Genomic DNA, 26,471 nt, shown 5'->3' on the forward strand with positions numbered 1-26,471 from the left:
TATGTGGCTGCTTAGGGGTGAGATGAAGGAGAAAAACAACCATGCTGCAGGAGGGAGGGAGACACAGTTATTGGCAAAAAAAGGCATATACTTACAATCAAAAATCAGCATCAGAGGGTGGGGGTCTGTGCTTTCTCTAACACAGTCCAACCTCTATCTTAAAACTTCTAGTAGCCCGACAGAAACACTGATAATCACTTACTTTCAGAGCTGCCGCTGTTGCTCCTCTTCACAGTTCCGTCCCTGGCAGCCATAACCCTGCAGGATCCCTCCAGCCCTTGTCACCACACGCTCTCTCCTCCTCGCACAAGGTATGCCTGACAGTGGAGTACAGGAGGGGGAGGGGCTGTCAGCAGCAGAGTGCAGGAAGAGAGGAGGAGAGAGGAGAACCAGCTCCAGCCGGGCACAGCATCCAGTCACTAAGTAAGTGGGCCCCACATGAGCAGGGGCCCCGCACTACCCGGGTGCTAATACTGCCTGAGGGGCCCACTACAGACATGTGCCATGCTGAGCTGACACTTTAGAGTCTCAGCCTGGCGGGGCCCCTCTACTGGGCTGGGCCCCTGTGCAGGTAAACAGGCTGCACAAGTGATATGTCCGCCTCTGCCCTGGAGACCAGACAGTGGCGGTTTTCTGCTTGAAAATCATCACTAAAAATGCCATATGCATGCATAGGCTATGGCGTTTTTTAGTGGAGCTGAAGACTTCCATTGAAGTCTATAGGAGAAAAACACCACAGTTTACAGTTAAAAAAAAATGCTATGTGTGCAAGGCAAATCATCCATTGATGATCCATTGACTCCCAGCTAACATCTGTGCGCATGGCGTTTTTAGGGGGAGAAAAGAGGCAGTGTGAAGGCAGCTTGCCTTTTGCCCTTAGTGCATCCTGGTGACATCTCTTCCACTTGTAAAAACACGGTTTACACATGATCAAAAAAAAAAAAAAAAAACAGGGAAAACCAGTATTGATCAGAAAATGGGAACTTCTTCTGTTGTTACATGGTCCAGCTCTTATGGTTATGTGCCAGGAGCTTTTGGCAGTGGACAGAGATCAGGATGGGCACACCGACCAGTCTGCAGCTGCATAGTTCCATATGCAAAAAGCTGTTCTGACAAGCTGACTTGGGCCAGATCGACTAGGCTTCACTTCTCATGCCTATCAATGAGACACTCACACCCATGACCCTGTCACTGGTTTACCAGTTGTCATTTCTTGGACCACTTTAGTAGTTAGCAGCCACTGTATCCAGAAAAGACGGGTACAAAAACCTACTGTTTCTGAGATGTTCTGATTCAGTTACTAGCTAGCTAGTAGCTATCACAATCGACTTTGTCAAAATTACTTCCATTTTTACGCTTGCCCATTTTTCCTAATTTCAACATATCAAATTTAGGGTGCCTTAACACGTACCGTATCGCTGCTTATTTAACGCTGCATATTTATCGTTGCGTTTTTGGTGCGATTTTTACATGCAAGTTTTGATTTTCACATGATTTTCATGTGAAAATCAAAAATTGCCTGTAAAAATCGCACCAAAAATACAGCAATAAAAACGCAGCGATAAATATGCAGCGTTAAATACGCAGCGATACGGTACGTGTGAAGCTACCCTAAAAGCGGTTATCAAGCGTTTAAAAAGTTTTTATATCTTTCTGCACTTTTGGTAAACATAAGAGACATGTTATGCTTACCCCTCCGTGCTCCCCCGCCATCCCAATGTGGCCTCTCCGGTGTACCCTGTTGACTGCAGCTCCGCTACTTCCAAGATGAACATGTCTCGGGAGTGACAGACCTTCAGGCAATCAGTGCAAGGAGCAAGGAGAGGTAAGTATAACCGGTTTATTATGTTTCCCAAGAGTGCAGCAATATATAAAACCTTTGTTAACACCGGATAACCCCATTAAGAACTGACTGCTCTCATGTTGCCTAACCCACCGACAGACATACATATAAATATGTATTCTAAATCACTACATACCAGTAAATCAGTGTGTCACACTTAGAATTCGTAATGCATATAAAACAATATATTTCTGCTATCAAGTGTTAGTTTGCATCCAGAGCCTTCTAAACCTGCAGCTGTCAGAAGCTGATAACAGGGCTTCTGAATGTTAGAACAGATTAAATTATTGGTAAGCATCGCTGTTTCAACCCTAAGCTAACGTGATCAATGCCAACTGCCAATACTAGCTAATAGCTAAACAGCGTCACCCTCATCAACATCCAAAACCTTTTAGTAGTTTGTAGTTGGTAGTTTAGTGATTCAAAAGTGCAGAGAAAAGAAGAGCTATCGACAAGCTATCATCACCAAATATCACTGACAAATGTAGAAATGAAGGCAGCACACTTGTGAACATTTTATTTATCCTTGTAACATTTCCGCTCACTCTATTTTTCAGTTTAAGAGACTGAGGATAAAGTCAATAAAGGGAATCTGTCAGCTCCCAGGCCCTACCTAAGGTGCTGGCAGTCCCCTAGTGAGCAAGGTGCTTTTTGGTAATTTGTCCGGGCAATGGATTATGCACAATCTCAGGTCTCCTAGTTTAATGAAGAATCAAACAGGAGTTGTTTTGTGCCAAACTCTGGCACACCTCACCACTCCTTCTTCCTCCCTCTTCTTCATAAATAATCAATGCTGCCTGGCCTCCTGCTTGCTCAGCTGTCAACCGGTATCTCTGATTGCAGATCAGCCTTCTCTAGACAGTTTATTTCTGAAAGGAACACTCAGACATAGTTAAGTCCAAATGTGTTGAAACTGTGGTCTAGGGGAAACTCACCTGTCCAGAGATCTGCCAGCAGTTCACTCTTTGGTTCAAATTCCCTGATGGAAATGAAATGTAGGTCTTTATTTTTTTCTCATTATTGTATCATTTTTAACCCCTTAAGGACAGAGTCTGAAATGGCCTTAAGGACAGAGACAAATTTTATGAATATGACCTGTGTCACTTTATTCATTAATAACTTCGGAGTGCTTTTACCTATCCGGCTGATTCTGAGACTGTTTTCTCGTGACATATGGTACTTTACATTTCTGGTAAATTGTCGATATTTATAACGAATCTTTATGAAAAAAAAAAAAATAACGTAAAAAATTAGGAAAAAAAAGGCATTTTTCCAACTTTGAAACTTTTCTGCCTTTACAGAAAATAGTTATGCCACATAAATTATATATTAAATAGCATTATCAAAATGTCTACTTGTTGGTGGCTTTTATTAAACTATGTTTCGGGCTTGATCAGGTGCAGAAACTGCACCCCCAAAACTCTGCAAAAGCACATCCAGAAAACCCTTTAGGGGAGTCACAGAAATAAAAGCTAAGTGAGTAAGAAATGTAAAAATTTTAATTTTCTGTGCAGAGATATTTATTGTAATCCAATATTCTTCATAATTATAAACCTATTACCAGAGAAATGCACCCCAATATTTATTGCCCCATTTCTGCAGTTTATAGAAATATATATTTATGATTTTTCATTTTTACAAGGGAATTAGAAAAAAAAAAAACACCAGACATGTAGCGCAGAGTTTCCCGAGTACGGAAATACCCCACATGTGGACATAAAGTGCCAAGCGGGCGCAGGACGAGCCTCAAAAGGGAAGGAGCGCCAATTGACCTTTGGAACCTAAATTTCACTGGAATGGATTTCAAGGGCCATGTTGCATTTACAAAGCCCTTGTGCTGCCAAAACACTGGACACCCCTCACAAGTGACCCCATTCTTAAAAATACACCCCTCAAGAAATCTAACAAGGGGTGCAGTGAGCTAATGAACCCCACTGGTGATGGGCACAAATGGGGAACAATGTGACGTGAATGGGAAAATTTTCATTTTTTCCCTTTCACGGCACAAATGTGCCCGTCATCAAGGGGTCCATATCCTCACTGTACCCCTTGTTAGATTCCTTGAGGGGTGCAGCTTCCAGAATGGTTTTTTTACTTTCTTGGCAGCACGAGGGCTCTGTAAATGCGACATGGCGTTCTTCATCCATTCTGGCCAAATCCAGCCTCCAAAATCCAAATGGCACTCCTTCCCTTCGGAGGCTTGCCCTGCGCCCACATGGCGCTTTATGTCCACATGTGGGGTATTTACGGACTTGGGGGAAATTGCTCTACACATTTTGTGTTTTTTTTTTTCTCTTTTTACCCCTTGTGAAAATGAGAAGTTTAAGGCTAAACCAACATTATAGTGTAAAAAATGTAATATTTCATTTTCACGCCACATTGTTCCACAGTCACCAGTGCGGTCCATATCCTCACTTCACCCCTTGTTACATTCCCTGAGGGGTGTAGTTTCCATAATGGGTTCACTTGTGGGTTTTTTTTTATCTATCTTGGCAACACAGAGGCCTTTTAAATGTAACAAGGCCCTCAAAATCCATTCCAGCCAAATGCCTCCAAAAACCAAATGGTGCTCCTTCCCTTCGGGAGGCTTACCCTGCATCCGCATGGCACTTTATGTCCATATGTGGGGTATTTTCGTACTCAAGGGAAATTGCTCTACACATTTTGTGTTTTTTTTATCTTTTAACCCCTTGTGAAAATGAAAAAATCAAGACAAGATCAATGATTTAGTGTAAAAATTAAACATTTTTTACACTAAATGTTGGTCTAGCCTTGATTTTTTTTCCCATTTCCACGAGGGGTTAAAAAAGAAAATGAATGCAAAATGTGTAGCGTAATTTCCCCTGAATACGAAAATACCCCACATGTGGACATAATGTGCCATATGGGCAGAGGGCAAGCCACCAAAGGGACAGAGCGCCATTTAGAGGCTGGAATGGAGGATGGAGGCCATGTCGCAATTACAAAGCTCCTGTGCTGCCAGGACAGTAGAAACCCCCAACAAGAGACCCCATTCTGCAAACTATACCCCTCAAGGAATCTAACAAGGTGTGCAGTGAGCATATGGACCCACTGGTGACGGGCACATATGTGTCATAAAAATAAAAAATACAATTTTTTTTCAATTTCTTGTGTGGGGTTTCTACTGTCCTTGCCGCACAGAGGCTTTGTAATTGTATCATGGCAAGTCTCTAATGGGAATGGCGGCCATACCTATTTAGCTGGGGAAAAGGGACAATTTTAATTTATTTAGGGGTAGTAGGCCAATTATTGGTTTATAAGGTTGGAAAGGACAGGAGTTTATCAAATTCAACCTGTGTTGATCCAGAGGAAGGCAAAAAACCCTCGTGAGGCAGACGACAGTAACCTCATCACAGGGGAAAAAATTCCTTCCCGACTCCATAATGGCAATCAGAATAATCCCTGGATCAACGTGACCCCTGAAATAGAAATAAGGGAAGGAATTTAGAAAATTTAGAACTCCAATGACGTGTGGTGCGCCTTGAAGCAATCCTGTATGCAGAGGTCGGGGTGATCAGGGCAGGTGTCACACTGGAAAATGGTGTCCTTCCTGATCCCCCTGTTACGGCACACTCTGCACTTTTTCTGGGGTCTCCCATTCTCCAGTGTGGGGGACGTCACCTGGAAAATGTTGCCCTGGTGCGATACGGGGTCCTTCATATCCAGAAGCGCTGGGTCCGCTCCATGGCTGCTAAATATTAGGGCTTTATTACTGCTTCTAATATTTTCGGATTGTGCTGCAAGCTACAGTAGCTCAGGCAGCGAGGGACCGGAAGAAAGGGTGCTGATATAAAAGTTATCCTCGTACAGGTGGTAACCTTTATCCAGCAGTGGGAAGAACAGTTCCCAAACGATCTTCCCACTAACTCGGATGTGGGGCATTCTGGGGGCTGGATTCGGGTGTCTCTTCCTTCATACACACTAAGGGTACGTGCACACTGCGGAATGGCGAAGGATAACCCTTTGTGCATTCCGCAGCTGGCACCTGCCGGTGGATTGATGCAGGCGCGCGTCTCCTCTCGTGTCACACTCCATTCTATGCACGGGCGGATTCTGCCCTCTGTCCCAAGAAAGAACATGTTCATTCTTTGGGCGGACTACGGAATCCGCCCATGCATAGAATGGAGTCTATGACACGGGCAGAGATGCGCGCCTGCATCAGTCCGCCGGTGGGTGCCAGCTGCAGAATGCACAAAGGGTTATCCTTCGTAAGTGTACCCTGAGGTACTCTCACAGAGTTTGTAGAATTTCAGGATATACCGTGATCTCTTAGTTGGGACAGTACTGATGGAAAAGATACGCTACCCCCAGACACGTCACTGGATGATGAGGATGAGGATGAATGGAGGAAAAAAGAATGCCCCCATTCATCCTCACTGGCTGTCGGAGGCAACACCCTGGGGGCCATCTTTATACGGGGATTAGTATATAGGGTATGTAAATGTGTAATGTAGTGTAGTGTAAAACTTTATTTCATGAAGTGTGGTGTAATGTAGTGTTTTTTACGTGTTTTTTTTTTGACAGTAAGAAAAAATACACTTACGCCAAGAAAGGAGTTGCTGATAAATGCTGCACTTATGTGCGGTACTTATCAGCAGACAGTGGCGGTAGGATATAGGGGGAAAACAACGCCCGTACGCCCAAAAGGAGGAGTTGCTGAATAGCGGCGCACTTATGTGCGATGCTGATCAGCACTCAGCGGCGTTAGGGAAAAAATAGACATGCGGCTCAAAACATACGGTCATTTACTTGGAAATCTGGTTCAACTAAAAATAACAAATAAAATCTTAAGAAAGTGATGCAAACACCTCTGGATGCATCTGGGAAAGCAGGGAACACAGTTTACATGAATTGCTATTACCGGGGTTTGCGATCCTCTGCACGAATGCCGATGTCTCTCATGGTTAATCTATTAAAATAATAAAACACATTTTCGTTGTAATAAAGTGCCTTTCGTTGTTCACTAATTAAATTTAAACTAATCCATCATTTTGCAATTAAATATACTGTTAAAATAAATAGATATATAAATAAATGTATATTTATATAAATATTTATTTTTTGACAGTATATTTAATTGCACAATGATGGATTCGTTAGAATTAAATTATTGACCAACGAAACTGAATTTATTTCATCGAAAATGTGTGTTCTTAATTAAATATTAATTAGTACAGGAAGCTCCATAAGCCGTTAATTCATATGCCGGCAATAGAGCATTCTGTACTAATCATCACTTTACTTTAATGAAAACATCAAATGTTTCTTCTAATTATGTTATCACAATAGCATTATTAGAAGAAACATTTAGAATTATATGTGCGCTCAGCTGATTGGCTGATCGGCTGAGCGCACATATAATGAGCCGGTCCGCAGCACAGTGACTTCATTGTGCTGCGGACCAGCGAAGAGGACACATCGGGGTGAGTATAGAGCTCTCCCCACCCCCTCCCCAGCACTGTACCCCTCCCAGCAAGGAAGGGGGGGTCAGTTAACCCCTTCCTTGCTGGGATGGGTGCAGTCTGACATCAGTCTGGCCCCCAAGGGGTTAAGGGGGATGCAATACATCTTCCCTTAACCCCTTGGGGGCCAGACTGTAAGCAGTGATCTGTAAAGATGCTGCATACTGTAAGGTGCACAACACCGCTCACAATGATGGGTGTTGTGCTCCTGTTTGTGTGTTTTTTGTGTGTTTCTCCCTTTTTGTTTTTCAGATATCGGTATCCTGTGGATTCCGTCGGATTCCGTGGACTACGTCGATGACCAGCGTTTTTTTAATGTTTTTTTTAAAATAAAATGGTCAATGAGGGGTGTGGGGGTGTTTTTATTTGAATAAAAAAATTTTTTAACTTGTGTCTTGTCTTTATTTCTTTACTTTATAGACTTAGTAGTGGAAGCCGTCTAATAGACGGAATCCATTACTAAGTTGGGGCCTAGTGTTAGCCGGTATAAAATGGCTAACACTAACCCCCTATTATTACCCCAGTACCCAATGCCACCAGGGGTACTGGGAAGAGCCGGGTGCCAGTGGTCCCGGAGCGTCAAAATTGGCGCTCCTGGACCGGGCGGCAGCAGGCTGGTAAGATTTAGGCTGGGGAGGGCCTAAACCAATGGCTCTTCCCACCCTGGTGTTACCAGGCTGCTGTCGTTTGGTTTTTAACCCGGCTGGTTATAAAAATAGGGGGGACCCTATGCGGTTTTTTTTAAATAAATAAATAATAAAAAAAAACCGCATAGGGTCCCCCCTATTTTTATAACCAGCCGGGTTAAAAACCAAACGACAGCAGCCTGGTAACACCAGGGTGGGAAGAGCCATTGGTTTAGGCCCTCCCCAGCCTAAATCTTACCAGCCTGCTGCCGCCCGGTCATTAAAAAAACGCTGGTCATCGACGTAGTCCACGGAATCCAACGGAATCCACAGGATACCGATATCTGAAAAACAAAAAGGGAGAAACACAAACAGGAGCACAACACCCATCATTGTGAGCGGTGTTTTGCACCTTACAGTATGCAGCATCTTTACAGATCGCTGCTTACAGTCTGGCCCCCAAGGGGTTAAGGGAGGATGTATTGCATCCCCCTTAACCCCTTGGGGGCCAGACTGATGTCAGACTGCACCCATCCCAGCAAGGAAGGGGTTAACTGACCCCCCCTTCCTTGCTGGGAGGGGTGCAGTGCTGGGGAGGGGGTGGGGAGAGCTCTATACTCACCCCGATGTGTCCTCTTCGCTGGTCCGCAGCACAATGAAGTCACTGTGCTGCGGATCGGCTCATTATATGTGCGCTCAGCCGATCAGCCAATCAGCTGAGCGCACATATAATTCTAAATGTTTCTTCTAATAATGCTATTGTGATAACATAATTAGAAGAAACATTTGATGTTTTCATTAAAGTAAAGTGATGATTAGTACAGAAAGCTCTATTGCCGGCATATGAATTAACGGCTTATGGAGCTTCCTGTACTAATTAATATTTAATTAATAAAACACATTTTCGATGAAATAAATTCAGTTTCGTTGGTCAATAATTTAATTCTAACGAATCCATCATTGTGCAATTAAATATACTGTCAAAAAATAAATATATATATAAATATACATTTATTTATATATCTATTTATTTTAACAGTATATTTAATTGCCAAATGATGGATTCGTTAGAATTAAATTATTGACCAACGAAAGGGACTTTATTACAAAGAAAATGTGTTTTATTAATTTAATATATTAACTATTAGAGGCATCGGCATTCGGCATCATTGCCGCCTATTTTTGAAGTACTCCGTACGGACCGCCTGTCAATCCTCGGCCGCATGTCCAGCCGCAAACAATGGTCTTGTTCATTTTTTACGGGTCCGTTTACGATCGGGCCGTAGATTCATACATAGTGTGCACTGTGCAGCCGTATATCCTATACTTTCCAGCGTACGCATGAACCACCAAAAATACCGCCGCACAATTACAGCCGCAAATACAGCCGCACAGTTACATAGTCTGAACGTGGCCTTAGGGCGCAAAAAAAAAAAAAAATCTTTTTACCCCAAAGCAACTGATCATTGAATAATATACACTGATCAGCCACTAGGGGGCAGTAGAGTGAAGCTGCCGAAGATTACCGAAGCCCGAAAAGCCGAAGATTACCAAAGTTATACGCTGAAGACCCGGCGGATTCCGAAGTTAGAAGACGCAGAGAAGAGGACGCCGTGGGACCGCCGATCTTCGCTCCGAACGCCAGGATCTACACCTACACTATACACACCTGTTCTGCACCCCTCAGCTACCTAGCTGAGGGGAGCAGAACACTGGGACACTGTTTTTTAACTCATTGATCACCGTGATAGGCCGGCCAGTACTGGCCGGCCTATCACGGCGATCGTGGGGGTGGCACCGGCGCCATCTTTTGGCGATTGGTGCTGTCTCGGACAGCACCAATCACCATTGCTTTCCGGGTCACCGATGACCCAGAAAGCTGTTTTAAGCTGCTATCGGCTAATCTGAATTGATCAGCCTATAGTAGCGATCGTCGGCATGGGGGGGTTAACCACCCCCCCCGTGCCGACGAGCAGAGATGGCCATCTTCCCCGATCGCTGTGTGTGTACACACAGCAATAAGGGAAACATCGGGCGTAAACGTACGTCCGTTTGCGTGAAAGCCCACCCTGCGGGGGCGTACATTTACAGTATTTTTGCTCAGTATTTTGGTCAATATTTTGCAACCAAAACCAGGAGTGGATTAAAAACACAGAAAGGATCTGTTCATACACTGTTGAAATTTAGTGGATGGCCGCCATTTAATGGCAAATATTTGCTGTTATTTTAAAACAACTGCAGGTCTCTAGACAGGTGAGTTACCCCAGCTCTAACACATTTGGAATCAGAGATTCAACTATATCACAGTGTTTCTTTCAGATATAAACTGCCAACCACGGACTGATCTGCAATCAGAGTCACTGGCTGACAGCTGAGTGAGCAGCAGGCCAGGCAGCATTAACTATTTATGAAAAAGAGGGAGGAGGAAGGAGTGGTGAGGCGGGCCAGAGTGTGGCACAAACAACTCCTCTTTGACTTTTCATTATTGTAGAAGACTTGAGATTGTGCATAATCCGCTGCACAGACAATTTACCAGTTCCTGATCCCTTGCTCTGCTCAAGCGCTGCCAAACAGCTCTATGCCTAACAGGGTCCTGTTCCCCCTGTGTACAGTATATTCTGATATACAGCACTGGGGGAGGCTGTTAAGCGTGTATGGAGCAAGCTTGGGACTCAAGTTAGTCAATACGTGGCAACTAACAGCTGCTATTAGCAGCTAGGGCCACCCCACATAGCTGATGCTGACAGACAGATAACCCTTGTCGGCTACTTAACCACTTAAATGCAGCTGCATTTAAATGGCCTCAACATATCTTATTTGTAGTTCAGGGGTGCAGGGAACTGATCCATTGTCAATGCAGCACAAGGCCATAGGTACTGCATTGATCTCTATGAGCAATCAAGTTATTGCTCATAGTAGTCCCCTAGACTACAAAAATGTTGAGATTTTTTTTTAATAACTAAATAAATGTACCCCCAAATCACCCCCCTTTTTTATTTTTCAAATAAAAAAAATGTAAACAAAAAATATTTGTTATTGTTGCATGCGGAACTGCATAAATTGTTAAATTATCGCATTCCTGATCTTGCACAGTCTGGCATGTCAATTGACAGACATGTCAATTCTTTCAGCGGAGAGCCCCGGAGAGTGGATGCACCCTATACTCATCATTGAGACATAGAGGCAAGCGGATTTCTGAGCGGAGGTGGGGATTCCACTCAGAAATTCCGCCTGTTTTCCGCAGTGTGAACGGGCCCTTAAAGGAGAAAACAAAAAACCCCAAAATTTAAATTTACTGTTCGGTTAAGGGGTTCAGATAGAAACATAGTGCAGATGAATATATAGCTTAACCTGCAGTACAGAAATTTTTAGTATGTTATTTAATAAAAAAAAAAAAATAGTGTTCAACTTACAGTCTTCAAATCTAGATATACTCATTGTTTGTGCTGTGCGAATAGCTGGCAGTCGGGATCTTTGTAATTTTGAATATAGTCTCACTGCTTGAACTCTCCTTTCTTCAGCTAGCCTCTGTCTTTCCATTTCTTGCCTTATGCTGTAGTCCAACTTTACTGCTTTCCTGGCAAGTGGTTGATTATATGCATCTACGTTCTTATACTTTACATTGGCATCCTCCTTGTGATCTGTATCATATTTTGTTCCTAGAGAAACCAGAGAATACATTAACTGTCTTTCACAATTGCATTATTAAAGTTCAATAAAAACGTGTAAATGTACACATATAATTGAAGGTGTTTTTTGTATTTCAATAGCAGAACTGATTTTATTTCTTGACAATCCGGCTGCTTTGTGCCAATATACTCTCTGCTCACCTGATGGGTGAGAAAGGGGGCACGGTAAGGCAGGGAGGAGGTATGGCCTATTCCAGTGCCTAATTTAGCTAGCAGGTGTAAATCATGGCGAAAACCTGCATATGTGACTGCCATATAGCAGCCTCAGATTAACCTGATTTATAGAGTGGCGTGTGCCTTTCAGTAAATCCAGCGTTGGGTATGGGGGCAGAGTTTTATGTTAGATAAGCATACTTCTATGCTGGTCTTGACATTTTCAGATTTTAAGTGCACTTCTACCCATTGAGGCTTTGTACTTATTTGGAATCTAATGATGTACTACATCAGGGGTGTCAAATCCAAATACACAGTGGGCCAAAATTAAAAGCATGGACAAAGTTGCTGGCCAACTACAATGGAAGAGGATTTTTCATTCTCATCAGATATAAGGACCAGATATAATCTTTTCACATGAAAACAAACTTGCAAACTTTGGGTGGCTTTGTAGCTCAGTTCCATCGATGTGAATACAGCTAAACTGTAACTGTACCACACACAACCTGGAGACATGTGTGATCCCTTTTCTGCAAATATATGATCAATCATGCATTGCTTAGTGGGTCTAGGACCCTAGGACCTAGGACTATAAGGGTACTATCACTTGTCCTATAATTGTTTTGTGTAATAGGTCATGTTTTAAATGAACAATCAGCCCGATGTCGGCTGATCGTTGATTTAAAGCATGACCTAAAATGATATCCCAATAACAATAATGGTCTGCTGGCCGTCGCTTCGTGTAATAGGAGCTGCTCCCTCTCCTATGGGCCACCCAGACGAGCTAAAGATCGTACAGGCAGCCCCTCCCATAGCTCCACGTGGACCCCCCACACATACACACTCGATGTCTGTGCGTGTAATAGCACAGACAGTAAGTGAGGAAAGAAGAACAAGTGAGCACTGACCTGAGAAGTCGTTGCTTGGTCGCTCTGAAATAACGGAGGAAGAGGAAGGACATAAACAACCTCATTGTTACTTATGGCAGACAAATGGCAATAGGTAGGTACAAGAAGAAGCAAAAGCAAATGGCATTCTTAAGTAATTGCTATGGCATGACAAGAATAGGTAGGTATAGGGCAGGGTATAGAAAAGGTTTAGAGGCAATGCTTACCAGTGGTGGGGAGAAGGAAGCACTCCTGGCACTGTGTGGGATAAGTATCTGGCTCTCCCAGCATTGTGTAAGAGTGGCAAATGCTGTTCCTGGCCCTGAAAAATTGGACATGCATTGCTGGCATATAGTATATGGCTGGTGTTGCGAGAAGGGGAACTTCCAGCAATTTCACTACAGAATTCTCATGGAATGCACGGTGTCTAAGCACATGCATTGTAAACAGGTCCTGCATTCCACAGCAACAAAAGTGGATAAATACTGTAACACACCTCTATATACACCAGATGTGCACCCCTAAGTACTATAACTGGTGTGTTACAGTAGTTAGGGTTGCACATCAGGGAGGACATTAAATTAGGGTATTAAATTAGGCCCCACTCCCGATTACCCTGTTGAATTCACTAAGAGGCGCATTTGTGTTAGTAAAACCAGTCAGACCCATGCCTGCTATATAGTGAGTGCAGAAATCATGGTAAATCTGGCGGGAGAGGAAGCCATGCGAACGCCTGCCTCCCCCCACCCCCACCCACCTGCCCATCAGGCAAACAGGGGATATTGCTGGTGTACACCAGGGAAAAGGGGCGAAAATCGCCTTTCCCCCGCATACTCCAGGGGCGTAGTGTTCATAAATATCAGGTTAGTTGATTTTACCTTGTGGGCCAAATATAATTACCTCACAGCCCAGACTTTGACACCCCTGTCCTAAATCATATGAGGAAAAATCCTGTAGTATAGTTATATACTGGTGTGGTGGTTGCACTCGCCTGTATGCGTGGTATCCGCTGGGATGATGTTATGCTGGTAGTTGGCATGTAGCTCAGCTAGTGATGGTACTGTTGTGACGCCAGTGCTAAGTCAGCACACAGGTGGGGTGACCTTCCGGGCTGTGATGGGTCCCTTGAGCTTTTATCATGGTGGTCCAGAGTGGGAAGATGACCCACCTGGACTGTCAGTACCACCACCCACAAAAAGGGAAAAATAACCCAAGGATGGTGCAGCCTGCGTGTATAGGTGCTGGTGCAATTATCACTGAATCGCAATGTACAAAGTGCAATATACACAGAATCATACATAGTGACATCTTATGGCAAAACTCATACACAACTTCATCACCACTTTACTTTAGAGTACAAAACTTTTGCGACAGGTGGCCAGACTAGGAACACCTGTGGTGGGACACCACACTAGTGTGCTGCCCGGTAGTGTGCCACTATTAGTATATATGCATGCTTCACTGTAACCCAGCAATGCTATTTCCCAATTATCCTTTTGAGGTACTCACAGGAACAGCACCTCTCCTGTCCTTAGTATGGATGTGGTCTTGCAGTTCAGTTCCATTAAAGTGAATGGAGCTGAATTGTAATACCACACACAGCCTGGGGACATGTGTGGTTTTGCTTTTGCAAGAAAGTAGCTGTGTCTTTTCTATTCCTGGAAAACCCCTTTAAGAACAAGCTTGGCCAGCCACTAACTAGATTAAAATGGCAAATAACAGGGAACAGGCTGCATTTAGCACACAGAAATAAGACACTCAGTAACTATCAGATTTTAGGAGCATTAACCCCCTTCATTCTGCTCAACAAATCATGGGATATATAAAGCATAGGCGTATTACATGCCATGGAGAGGCCAGAGTACAGTGTAGGGTCCACCCCGGCATGGGGCCACCTTATCATTGGTGGGGTGGTTTACACTGTTTGCAAATGGTAACCAAGAGCCCCATTATTTTTGTGGGAATTTTTTTTAGCAGTTGGGGGGCTGCTTTTAAAGGACAACTCCGGCCGGACCCACCCCCCAAAAAAAAAAAACACAGACACACACAGACACTATACTCACCATCCCTCCGGTGACGATCGCCACTCCATTCGCCCGCCGTCCGCCTCACCGTCACCTGCCTCCGCCGTCCAGCGATGTCTCTTGCTTCCGGGTCCATGAGAGAGAAAAGGCTGGAGCGCATCACATGGCTTCCAGCAAGCAGCCTTTTCTCTCCCATTCACTCTCAATGAAGACGCCGAAGAGGAAGAAGACCCGGACCGCCCCCCAGCTCTGACGTCACCCGACACCAGAGAAGAGGACCGTGACGACCGTAATAGGTAATGTATACATTCTTTAACTTCCGGGGTGGGGGGTCGGGGGTCGGAAAGTGGGGGAAGGGGGCCAGACCGGGTATTTAACCACATTACAAAGTTATATAACTTTGTAATGTGTGTTAAATAAGCCAAAAAAAAATTTCGCCGGAGTTGTCCTTTAACTATTTTCTGTAAATGTACTGTAGTGGGTCTGTATCTTGCCATTGCGGTGAGCTGTTGCACTTTTGTTTTTTTTTTGTGTTTGCAATTTTAGCCATAGCAACGTGCTCCTGCCTAGTGTGAAGGGTGTTCTAGGAGAGCTGACCAAATTTATCTGTTTTTCTGTGTATAAAATCAATGTAATTTGCCTATGGTACTGATGAGGATAACCCAATGGTGCAAACAGCCTAAAGTAACTGTCATATTTAAAGGTGCCTTGAAGAAAGGAGGACACGATTTATCGATGTGTAAAAAATAAAAAATAAAAACCAAGGTGTAACACACACAGACACAATACCTGATGTGTCAAACAATGAAACAAAAAAACAACATAAAACTAGCAGTCTGTCAAAGGTCAGAGAAAAGGAACTTATGGAAAATTGATCATAATCAAGTGTTTACTCATGCAATAAAAATATACATAAAATACAACACCAGTAGCAGACAAGGACCCACAAGTCGTTGATACAAGAACATAGAAAACAACAAAAATAATATTAGGTATAAAAGAGTCCCGCTTAGGATTATTCAAAGTAGGAGTAAAAGATAGGTCGATTTTTCCCACAAGTTGATTGATAAAGATAGGTACAATCTGATTTACCATAATTCCAAGAAGCAAATTCTTTTAATGGCCTCAGCGATCACGTATATGCATTTTGTAAAAGAAAAAATACTAAAGCTAAACAAGAAAAAATATAGCATATATGATCAATCTAAATGTTTTTCTATGTATTCTTATGTACACTTTATAAAAAAAATATATAACTTCAAAACTCCAAACTGTGTCCTTTTAGCAAATAATCTGATGTATGTATCTTACTACTGCAGAGCGTTGTCACTACTTTCAGTATCCTTTTTAGTAGTTAAACAAACAGTGCCCAAGCGATTATGGCCTTCAAACAACTTCCCATTGAAATAAACTGATTAGACAAATCACAAAGAGAAAAAGTCCCCCTCCCCTTTTCCTTCTGGAGCTTTAGATACCATTGCCTTCTTGCCTGGTACCTTTGTCTTTATCAAGCATGACAAGTACCAATCAAATGTTTCCAAGGATTTTACAGAGGAATAAAAAGGAAGCACAAAACATTGTAACAATTACAGAAGGAAGATCCGCTATCAGTGTGGTCTAGAGAAAACATGGCCATTCTTTCCCATTTCTAATCTCCACCCCACTGCTAACATCTTTGTATTAAATTTAATCTCTCTATTGCGTCTACAAATCTTAGGCAAATTGCAGGTCAACTGGGATTAGAGCATTTTGTTCTCAGAGATGAATTAGCCCAAATGTGAGTTCAGATTTGCTTTAGAATTACTTGTATTTGCCATTCTGTTACAAGGGCGTTACTACTATTTACAACTTCAATATATATATAAATAATATTGTTGATGGACATGTTCAATAAATGAGGTTCAACAACTTAGTATTTCAGTAAGGGTATATTCACACGGGCGGGCTCGCAGCGAGATTCTCGCTGCGAGCCCGGCAGGTCCTGGCAGTTCCCATACACTACATACTTGCTGCGGTCTAAACGACCGCAGCGAGTATGTAATTATACCGCCCTTAACCCCTTCTGCTCCCGGCCGGCTACCCCGCTGTAAGCATACTTTACCTGTCCTTGCTGCACGGGTCCGGCGTCCTGCTCTCCCGTCCGGCCAATCAGTGGCTACGGCTGGGCAACACACTAATTGGCCGGACAGGAGAGCAGGACGCCGGACCCGTGCAGCAAGGACAGGTAAAGTATGCTTACAGCTGGGGAGCGGGGCGGGAGCAGAAGGGGTTAAGGGCGGTATAATTACATACTCGCTGCGGTCGTTTAGACCGCAGCAAGTATATAGTGTATGGGAACTGCCAGGACCTGCCGGGCTCGCAGCGAGAATCTCGCTGCGAGCCCGCCCGTGTGAATATACCCTTGGGGTGCGTTCACACCTACAGGATCTGCAGCAGATCTGCAGCAGATTTGATGCTGTGTTCAGTTATTTAAATGAAATCTGCTGCAGAAAATCAGCTGCAGATCCTGTAGGTGTGAACGCACCATAAAAAAGACATTTTTCTTAACTGGTCCAGAAAGTTGATTAAACATAATTATCAGGAAGTCTACTCCTACATAATGTGGATATTCAATCCATACCTCTCTGAAAATATAATTTTACAGTGTGTCAAACCCATTAGAGATGAGCGAACCAGGTTCGGGTTCGAGTCGGTCCAAACCCGAACAATCGGCATTTGATTAGCTGGGGCTGCTGAACTTGGATAAAGCTCTAAGGTTGTCTGGAAAACATGGATACAGCCAATGACTATATCCATGTTTTCCACATAGCCTTAGGGCTTTATCCAACTTCAGCAGCCACCGCTAATCAAATGCCGAAAGTTCGGGTCCGGATCGACTCGAGCATGCTCGAGGTTCGCTCATCTCTACTACCCATCATTTACTTGTACTATCCAGTCAACCCTTCAGCCTGAGAAGCGTTTTTTTCCATGCCCAACAGAGTAATCCAGAATAAAGCGCTGCCATGTTTTACTCTAAACAACTGTAGCAAATCTGTTGTCTACTGAAAAACGCAGCTCAGGGAAATTTGTCACAAACTGAGCTTTTGGTTTTTTTTTATCTTTTTTTTAAGTTATATAACTGAAACAATAAAATCACACATATACATACAGTATAATATTACCATGACCTAGGTATATAAAAAAGTCATTAGTTTGTGGTGTTGAAAGTGTAGAAAGTAGAATGTAAGTTTGGCATATAATACTCATGCTTAAGGTCACAGTAGCATATTCATGGCCAATATACATGTCAGCCAAAGACTACCCTCAACCACCCCCCACCCCCCATCTATTGATGGAAAAAAATCAATCAAAGTAACAAACTAAATAAAACAACTACAATATGTTTTCTGTAGGCACCTGGGTTTGCTGATTTAGCTTACAGATAGCTTACACATATAGGGCCAATTGACACAGAGCATAAGCAGCGGAATTCCGCTTGCCTCAGTCTCACACAGTGTGTCTATGGCAGGGCTCACACGCCTCCCCTCGCCACGGCTCTCCTCTCAAAGAATTGACATGTCAATGACATGACTGCGAAGAGCAGAGGAGCGAGCCCTCCCATAGACACACTGTGTAAGACTGAAAGTTCCACTGCTCTTGCTCTGTGTGAAGTGGCCCATACTGTGCATTTATGAATGTGAACCTGATGTAAATATGATGACCCAATAGTTAGTACTCTTGCCTGGCAGTGCTAGAGTCATAGGTTTACATCCAACCAGGCCAACACATTCATAGAGCTTGAAGGTTAAATTTACTATTGTTTGCTAAGTGTCAAACATGCTTGGGCAAGGTTGATTGTTTTGTGATTATTTACTATCTTTGTGCAAGTTGGTTAGCAAATCCCTGTCCAGATGCAAAATGCTAAGTAATTTGCTTTTTCGTGTAGCTTGTGCCAAAACTTGTGTTAGAAATTAGCCTTTTTACTTAGTAAATTCATCAAGAAAACGTAGGGGGAGATTTATCAAACATGGTGTAAAGTGAAACTGGATCAGTTGCCCCTAGAAACCAATCAGATTCCACCTTTCATTCAACTGGGGCAACTGAGCAAGTTTCACTTTACACCGCTCAATTTTAGGGAGCTAAGTTGCCGAATATGGACATGTTGAAAAGTATCATCCAAATAGTGTAGTGTAGAAAATGGCATATACAAGTTATGCACCCAACTTTGCTGCTCAAGAGAACAAAACTGCGGTGTATAACGAATAGAAAATTCCATCCTGTATTTTCTACCTATATTTTCTACCTATATTTTCTACCTATATTCCACATAGCGAGGATAGACTGTAAGCCCCAGTGTAAGCAGGGACTCATGTGATCATCTCTATACAGTGCTGTGGAATATGTCAGTATTACAATAATTAATAAAATAGACATAAGACAATTTAATAAAGTTTGGGATTTGATTTATTCTTTACAGAGCTGCTGTTCCCTACCAAGAACATACTGTGAAAACTGAATTACAGTCCCTAACCTAGCTGGTGAAGACTACAGCACAGGGCCATCTGCTGGTGGGTAGAATAAAAGAAGTGATCAGCTGGTGAGAAGGCCTGTTACCAGCACTAACCTTAGTAAGAAGCAGCTCTGTTCTCAGCATTCTTATTTTTATTTAACCAAAAAATGTTTGCCCTGATGATTGTCCTTAGTGATACATGATAGTGTCTACAAACAAAGCATTTGGATTTTGGCACTTTTCTAGTATTTGTGTTTTTATCAGTATGCAACACAATCCAAGCAAGCAGTGTTTATTCTGAGGGTTTTTTCATAGCCGTTTTAAGCCAATAAAAATTAAAACATAAAATAAAAAATAAAAGTAAAAAAAGGCCATCGATAATGCATAAAAATGCTTGAAAGATCTAAAATGTATTACACGTGCTTTAAAACACAGAAAGGAAGCTTGTGCAAAGGAAGGCTAAAAATAGGAGGGTAAATAATAAACTGACTAATATAGTTAATAATAACTTGGTATACCTCCTTTATATAAAAAAAAAATGGCCACAACAGTGGGGTGACTTAGAAATTGAGGTGTACAGGGACAAAGGCTGGCCAAAAGCCGTAACTCTGAAACCTCTGACAGGTGAGGAGAACAAAAAAAAAATGTTATATCAATAGCACCTTCCGAACCTTTTTAGTAAAATATATTAGACAGCTAGTAAAAAGTCAGTTTTTGAAGTTGATCTATTGGAAACAGGAAAATTGGGCAAGTGTAAGAATTTGAGATACATCGAGGGACAAAGTCTGATGGCTATATGAATGGGATGAAGAGTGCTACCTTCACTAAAAGCAACTATAATGGGCACATAGGCATCAGAACTAGATGATGGAACAATGAAGAAAGGTGACCTGGTCTAATGAATCATGTTCTCGTCTTTTGTTTTTTTTTACAGCAAGCAGGCAGACATGTGCATTTACAGCAAGCAGGGTACATGTGCATTGCGGGGGAAAGACAGCAGAAGCAATGTGATGCCCTGCACAACATTCTGCTGGGAAATGTTGAGTACTGGCTTAGGCCTTATTCACATGTCCCACAAATTTAGTGCCCATTGATTTCTATGGTGCTATTTACACATTCCACTTTTTCACAGATCTGCAAGGACATATCTTAGTGTGGATCATGATTGCAGTACAGAGTAGCCAGTAGAAGTCTATGGGATGCGTGTTTTTTGTGGACTTCATGGATACTTCGTGGACTTCATGGACTTCGTGGACACTACATGATGTAGGCAAGCTAGTAAAAAAAATAAAATTACCATTTCAACTAGAACAGTACAATTTTATTGGATGCAGATTCGGATACACTATGGACGCATTTATGGGCCATTTTACACGGACCACTGTGTAAAAATAGTGGACCTATATGCAGATCTATATGAAAAATCACTGAACCTGTAAATAAGGCCTTATGGTGGGTTCACACTACGGAATCCTCGCGGATATGTTCGAGCAGATTCGTCGCTCATACCCGCTCGCGGCGGCACACATCTCTGCCCGTGCCATAGACACCATTTTATGGTCAAGAAGATTCCACTGTCCGCCAAAAGAATTGACATGTCAGTTGTTTTGGCAGAAGATGGAATCCTCCCAGCCATAGAATGGTGTCTATGGCACGGGCAAAGATGTGCACCGCCGCAAGCGGCAACGGAATCTGCCGTAACTTATCCGCGCGGATTCTCTAGTGTTAACCCACACCGTGTTAATGTTACATTAATCCATACCACCTACCTAAACATTGTTGCAGACTATGTACACCCTACATGGCAATGGCCTCTTAAAGCAGGATACTGCCCCTACCAATAAAATGATCGGGTAAAGTTTGATGAACATGACAAAGACATAAAGGTGAATACTTGGCCCTTCAAATTTTCCAGATACCAATCTTGTTCTGAAAAAACAAGTCCATTCCATGTAGGCTCGACTTTTCAACTTGACAGATACCACTTGACACCTTCTGAAATCTTGTGAAGTAAATGCATCTATGGACTAAAACTGTTTTGGTGGCACAGGAGAGAACTACACAACATTATGTAGGTCATTTTAATGCAATAGAAGATCTTTGTTTAATACTTGGTGCTGTTTTTTTTTTTTTAACCTGACTGGTTATGGAAGTGTGGGCAACCCTACATGTTTTTTTTTTCTTAATTATTGATTTAGTAATCAGCACAGCGACGATCCGTGAGTACGCAGCATGTATAGCTTTACATGTAGCCCGGCCCAGTGAGGCAGGGGTTAGGGCTATTAACCCCCTACTTCCCCAGGCCAGGCTGTGTGTTGAAGATGCAGGCACAGGGGAGTTGCTTTCTCTCCCCTGTGCCTGCATCTTCAGCCTGATCACTGCTGCCCTCTCTCTTCTCCTTTACTGACCTCTCAAAAGCAGCTTCCTCTGCCCTAATGTAATGATGGAACTAATCTTGGTTCTGTCATTATAGTGGGGACCCTGAAGATGCCAGCGAATACTGTTCGATCGAATAGATATTCTATTGAATAGTGAGATATTCGAATATTCGATATTCGAACGAATATCCTGCGAATATTCAGTAAATATTCGATAAGCGTTCAGATCCCATTATTACAGAGGACATTATTACAGAGATTGCTCTTGTAACTCAAGAACACTTGACAGTTTATAATAATTATTATATAAAATAATACCATTCTTTCCCTGGAATCAGCACAGTGACTATCCGTGAGTATGCAGAATTTATAGCTTGCAGCCCGTCCCAGCGAGGCAGGGGTTAGGGCTATAGGTTATCTGTTATAGGTTATAGGTTCTCTTACAGTTGTGCAATAGCACTTAAGTCCATTGCATTAGGCTAGGTTCACACAGAGCAAAAGGGGCGGATTACGCGAGGAAATATTTCCGCCTGAAATCAACTGACGCTGAATTCCGAGCAAAATATAAGCAGAATGTAAGCAGAATCCCTGCGTATTCCGCTAGGAAAGTGTTCAGCTCGTAATCAGCTCTTGACAAATTCAGCGCGGAATACTCGAGGAATCCGCGCTAAATCCGCATGCATTCAGCGCTGAAATTCAGCGAGTATTTGGCGAGTAAACTAGACTATACCAGAATATATACTAGAATCCTCCTCCCCCCCTTTTTTCCCCATTTCCGCGCTGATGCGTAATTTCCGCTTGTATTAAGCTTGTATTCCACGCTGAATACGCGCGTATTCCGCTCTGAAACAGAAAATCAGAGCCCCATTTGTTTGTATAGGCTTCCGCTAGCGGAAGAATGAACATGTTCATTCTTCTGGCGGAAAGCGGATTAGTTCAGTGTGGAAATTCCACCGTGTGAACTGCAGAGCAGAATTTCCATTCAACACAATGGAAATTAGCTCTGCACCTATTTTAACAGCTGAAATTACAGCGCTGATTCAGCGCAGAAATTCAGCTGCTTTTGCTCTGTGTGAACGAGCCCTTACTGTAAAGTCATTTTCCGGTTATAGGTTCTTTTTAATTAGCAGGCCAAACTGCTCAGTTATAAGAAGGGTATGACTTTCTGCGCTATATCTGTCAGGATGGTCAGGTGGTATCTGTTCCAGTCTTAGGGATAGCAAATCATCACAGCTGTCATGCATCAGAGAGAAGTGTTGTGACAGACTGTGTTGCTGCTGTTCTCTCTATGGCATTTCATCTGGATTACTTAAACGCTGCGACCAATATATTGATACCAGCAATCACATTCTAATAAACAAATTACAAAAGAACTTTTACAAGTTGTATCTTTTCCTTTGAATCTTTTCATCTTCTGTTACCTCTGAACTTTTACTTTTTAATGTTTTTGTGTTTAATGTTGTGTGCTCTTCAATGCAGACAGGTTTAAGCTCTTTATCAGAGTAGACAGCATTATTGCCATCCCAGAATAGACTGGGCAGCATTCTAATTAAGAAGCTTCATCAGGGTCTTCTGATGAATAATCTAACGTGGTATTATTGGTATTTGATCTGTGGTCAATATCTTCCAAGGGGGATCTTGGTATTCCAGATAGTACTAGACTAGTGTCTATGGTGGGGGTCAGCTCCATAAGAGTAGTATGAATTGTATCTGGCAGTCCAAACTGCTGACTGTTCAGATTCCTGGGGTTTTACAAAAAAGGGAGAAAACTACAGCACTTTCCACAAAGACCCTCTGGTCAACTGTCCATGTATAATAATAATAAGATAGATGGATGCAATAGTTACCAGTCCCAGTATCCTATTGAAACAATATAATCCAAGTTCAAAAGCATGATAACAGCATCTCTCATGTAAAGGTGGAAGTAAAGAAAAAAGAAACACTTTATTCCAGCATGGCACACATAGCGACGTTTCAACCTTAATGGTCTTTTTAAAGGTAGTATCAGGTAGTACCAGACTAGTGTCTATGGTGGGGGTCGGTTCCACAGGAGTAGTATGAATGGTAAAATTTTCAATATTGACATCTGGCAGTCCAAAATGCTAACTGTTCATATTCCTGGGGTTTTGTCATTGATGTTTTGTTGTACAGTTTTATTAACACATTCTTTTCTAGTGGCAATATTGGAGTTTTTCCGCGCAAAGCTCACAATAGTTTTACCAACTGAGTCTCTATTTGTTTGATTTTTTGGGTCAAAATCTGGAGGATTTGAATGGTGCCCGATGGTGTGGCTACAAATTGCTTTAAGGTGATGGTCATATCATATTTTAGGAGGTCGAGGGGAATTGTTTCTTTCAGTGGGTGCCACGGGTCTTTGTTTAGGTGGTGTCCACTTATGTATTTAAAGCATAGTCCCCCCCAATCACTACAGAATTCAATTTCATCTATTAAGGGTGGAATGGTCCAATTTTCTAAACTCTGCAAAACTATAAAATTTTTGCAGTTTCTCATTTTTTTATTTCATTTAGGGAATGTGTCACCTATATTTAGTACTAAATAAGGCCAGATGGTAGATAGTGAAAAATGTTCTTATTCTCTCCTCAGTTTCTATAATCTGATTGCAGATTTTTATATTTCAGGTTCTGTACATAATTATAGAGACAGTGCTCCAGCCAAAATGGATACCACAAAAGGCATTATTTTTTCCTTGCCTGCCAATTCTCCTGGATAAAACCACTCTAAAACCACTTTGTCATCTATTAAAGGGGTATTCCTATCTGGAGTACTATTCCCTATCCACAGTATCCACAAACATATCCAAAGTCAATGGTAAAAAAAAAAAAGATTCCTAAGCCTGCTGCATTTTAACAAATGCTGCAAAAAATCTTTTTAAATTATATATTATTTGAAGGGACATTTACATATCCAATTCAATGCATATTTTGCTGGAAAAAAATATTAATTCATTAACACGGTATGAACAAAACCGAAGACTCTTAAGTTCTAGGGCAAATATAGTCAAATCATTTTCACTAAATATATTTACAAAAAAAATGAAAAGGCTTTATTGCTTTCAGTAGTATTCCTCATAAACAGGTTCAGGAAAAGAAAATGATTTATTCTTCAGAGATTTTTACTTGTAAACAAGAAAATATCTCAAGAGACAGAAAGACTACATAAAGTCTAGCACAGAAAGGCACACAGGATTTGGACTCCCAATGAGATAAATTGAAATATCATGTCTCATGTATATAGATGATCATTTGTTTCTGCTGCTTTTCCCAATAGAGATAATTAACCATATTTTTACATGACTACAAAGGAAAACACCCAACAAGCATCAAATCCATATGACTGGTTAATGACAATGACTAATAAGCCAGGAGCAAGCCATACATCAAGTCATTTACAATTTATTATGTTGTCTATTATCTAGAATCAGGGAGAAAATGAATAAGGAGATGTATATGTACATGTAATGGATTGTCAACGGTGGAGGACAAAAACAAGACTACATGATGTAGAACATATCAGAAGTCATCACACTACAATAAATTTACTGTTGGTATATCTTCAGTGTATTATGAGCATCTCTAAAACAATATAAAGCTCAGATGTTTTCCCATTTCCTTTCTTTTTTTAGGCTGTGTTCCCACAACGCTTTTTCTTGTCCATTTATAATTTTTAAAATGTCGCCCGCCATTTTGAATCCACAATAATGTGTTTTTTGAGGATTGGCTGCCCATCATTGTAATAACAGCTGGTAGTACATTATTCTAGTTTAGTTGGACTAAATGGCCTTTAGGTGTGTCTTTAATTGAAAAAGTCCATTGAATTTAATGGTAAAAATGGAGAAAGGATGGTGAAAAAAGAAAAACTGTGTGTGAGCAACTAAAAAATAATGTACGCTGTTTGCAAAAGACATCCGAATAACTAATATGATCATTATTTTGACGTCCGCACAGATAACTTCCGTCATTATATACATTGGGGGACATGTATTAAAAGGTGAAAATGCCTTTTTTCGGCGACGATCGGCCCAATCGCCGGAAAAATATTTGCAAAAGGTCTTTTTGCGAATATTTTATTCACATTGGGCTGATCTGCGCCACCTTCCCCAGTGGGGGGGAGAGGGGGTGTTACGGGAGTGCGGCTGCACGCAGAGGGGGCTTGGCCTCTGCGTGCAACGCATTTATCATTTTTCCAGGAGAAAAATTATACTGAAACCTACACTAGCTCTGAGCTGGCATAGGTTTCAGATCATTTGCATGGACAGGCTCTGTGCGATCGGGATTTATGTAGAGGCAATGCGCCTCTACATAAATCATCTGAGCTCCGGAACTGCAGGGACATCTGTAAGCCCACCGTCAAAAACGACGGAATTCATAAATGTCCCCCATTGTGTGCATTGGACATCCCATTGACTTCAATGCATTGCATTGCAGTCAGTTGAATCCTGGTCATTTTTGAATAGAAAAAGCAGATGCCTTTTCCCTTTTTTGACTTTGTATGAACATAGCCTTACAAATTTTCTTTATTCTATGTAGTCCAGTTCATAATAAGTAAATTCTCTGAGTGCAAATACAAAAAAAAACTTTAATAAAAGTTTACCCCCCCCCCCCCAACTCCCCTCAATTTTTTGTGTGCATGTAATTTGTTTTGCTATTTTTTATGCTCAGAACAATTCTATAAAAAATAACTTAAATACATAAAACAAATATATATGTATACTCCCTATGTATACCTATCAATCAAGTAAAGCTGGGCAGGAGAAGCTTCATTGTACCCACCCCATGGATGCTCCATTCTGAACCCAGCACTTTTTATTCCTACATTTATTTCTAAAACATTGCTGTATTTTAGCGTATAATGGAGTTCATTTTGATCAAGGAGTTTGCT

At 41.9% G+C, this 26,471-nt stretch overlaps 1 protein-coding gene across 1 annotated transcript in view; it reads right to left on the reverse strand.

Moving 5' to 3' along the window:
• The window catches only part of LOC138783007 (uncharacterized), a 182,556-nt gene that overhangs the window by 56,983 nt on the left and 99,102 nt on the right, over positions 1-26,471 (reverse strand). Inside the window, exon 10 of the mRNA XM_069957123.1 lies at positions 11,366-11,611. Within this exon, the coding sequence (XP_069813224.1) occupies positions 11,366-11,611 (246 nt within the window). The remainder of the gene's footprint in view (positions 1-11,365; positions 11,612-26,471) is intronic.

This window comes from Dendropsophus ebraccatus, chromosome 1, assembly GCF_027789765.1.
Source record: "Dendropsophus ebraccatus isolate aDenEbr1 chromosome 1, aDenEbr1.pat, whole genome shotgun sequence".
Lineage (NCBI taxonomy): Eukaryota > Metazoa > Chordata > Amphibia > Anura > Hylidae > Dendropsophus > Dendropsophus ebraccatus.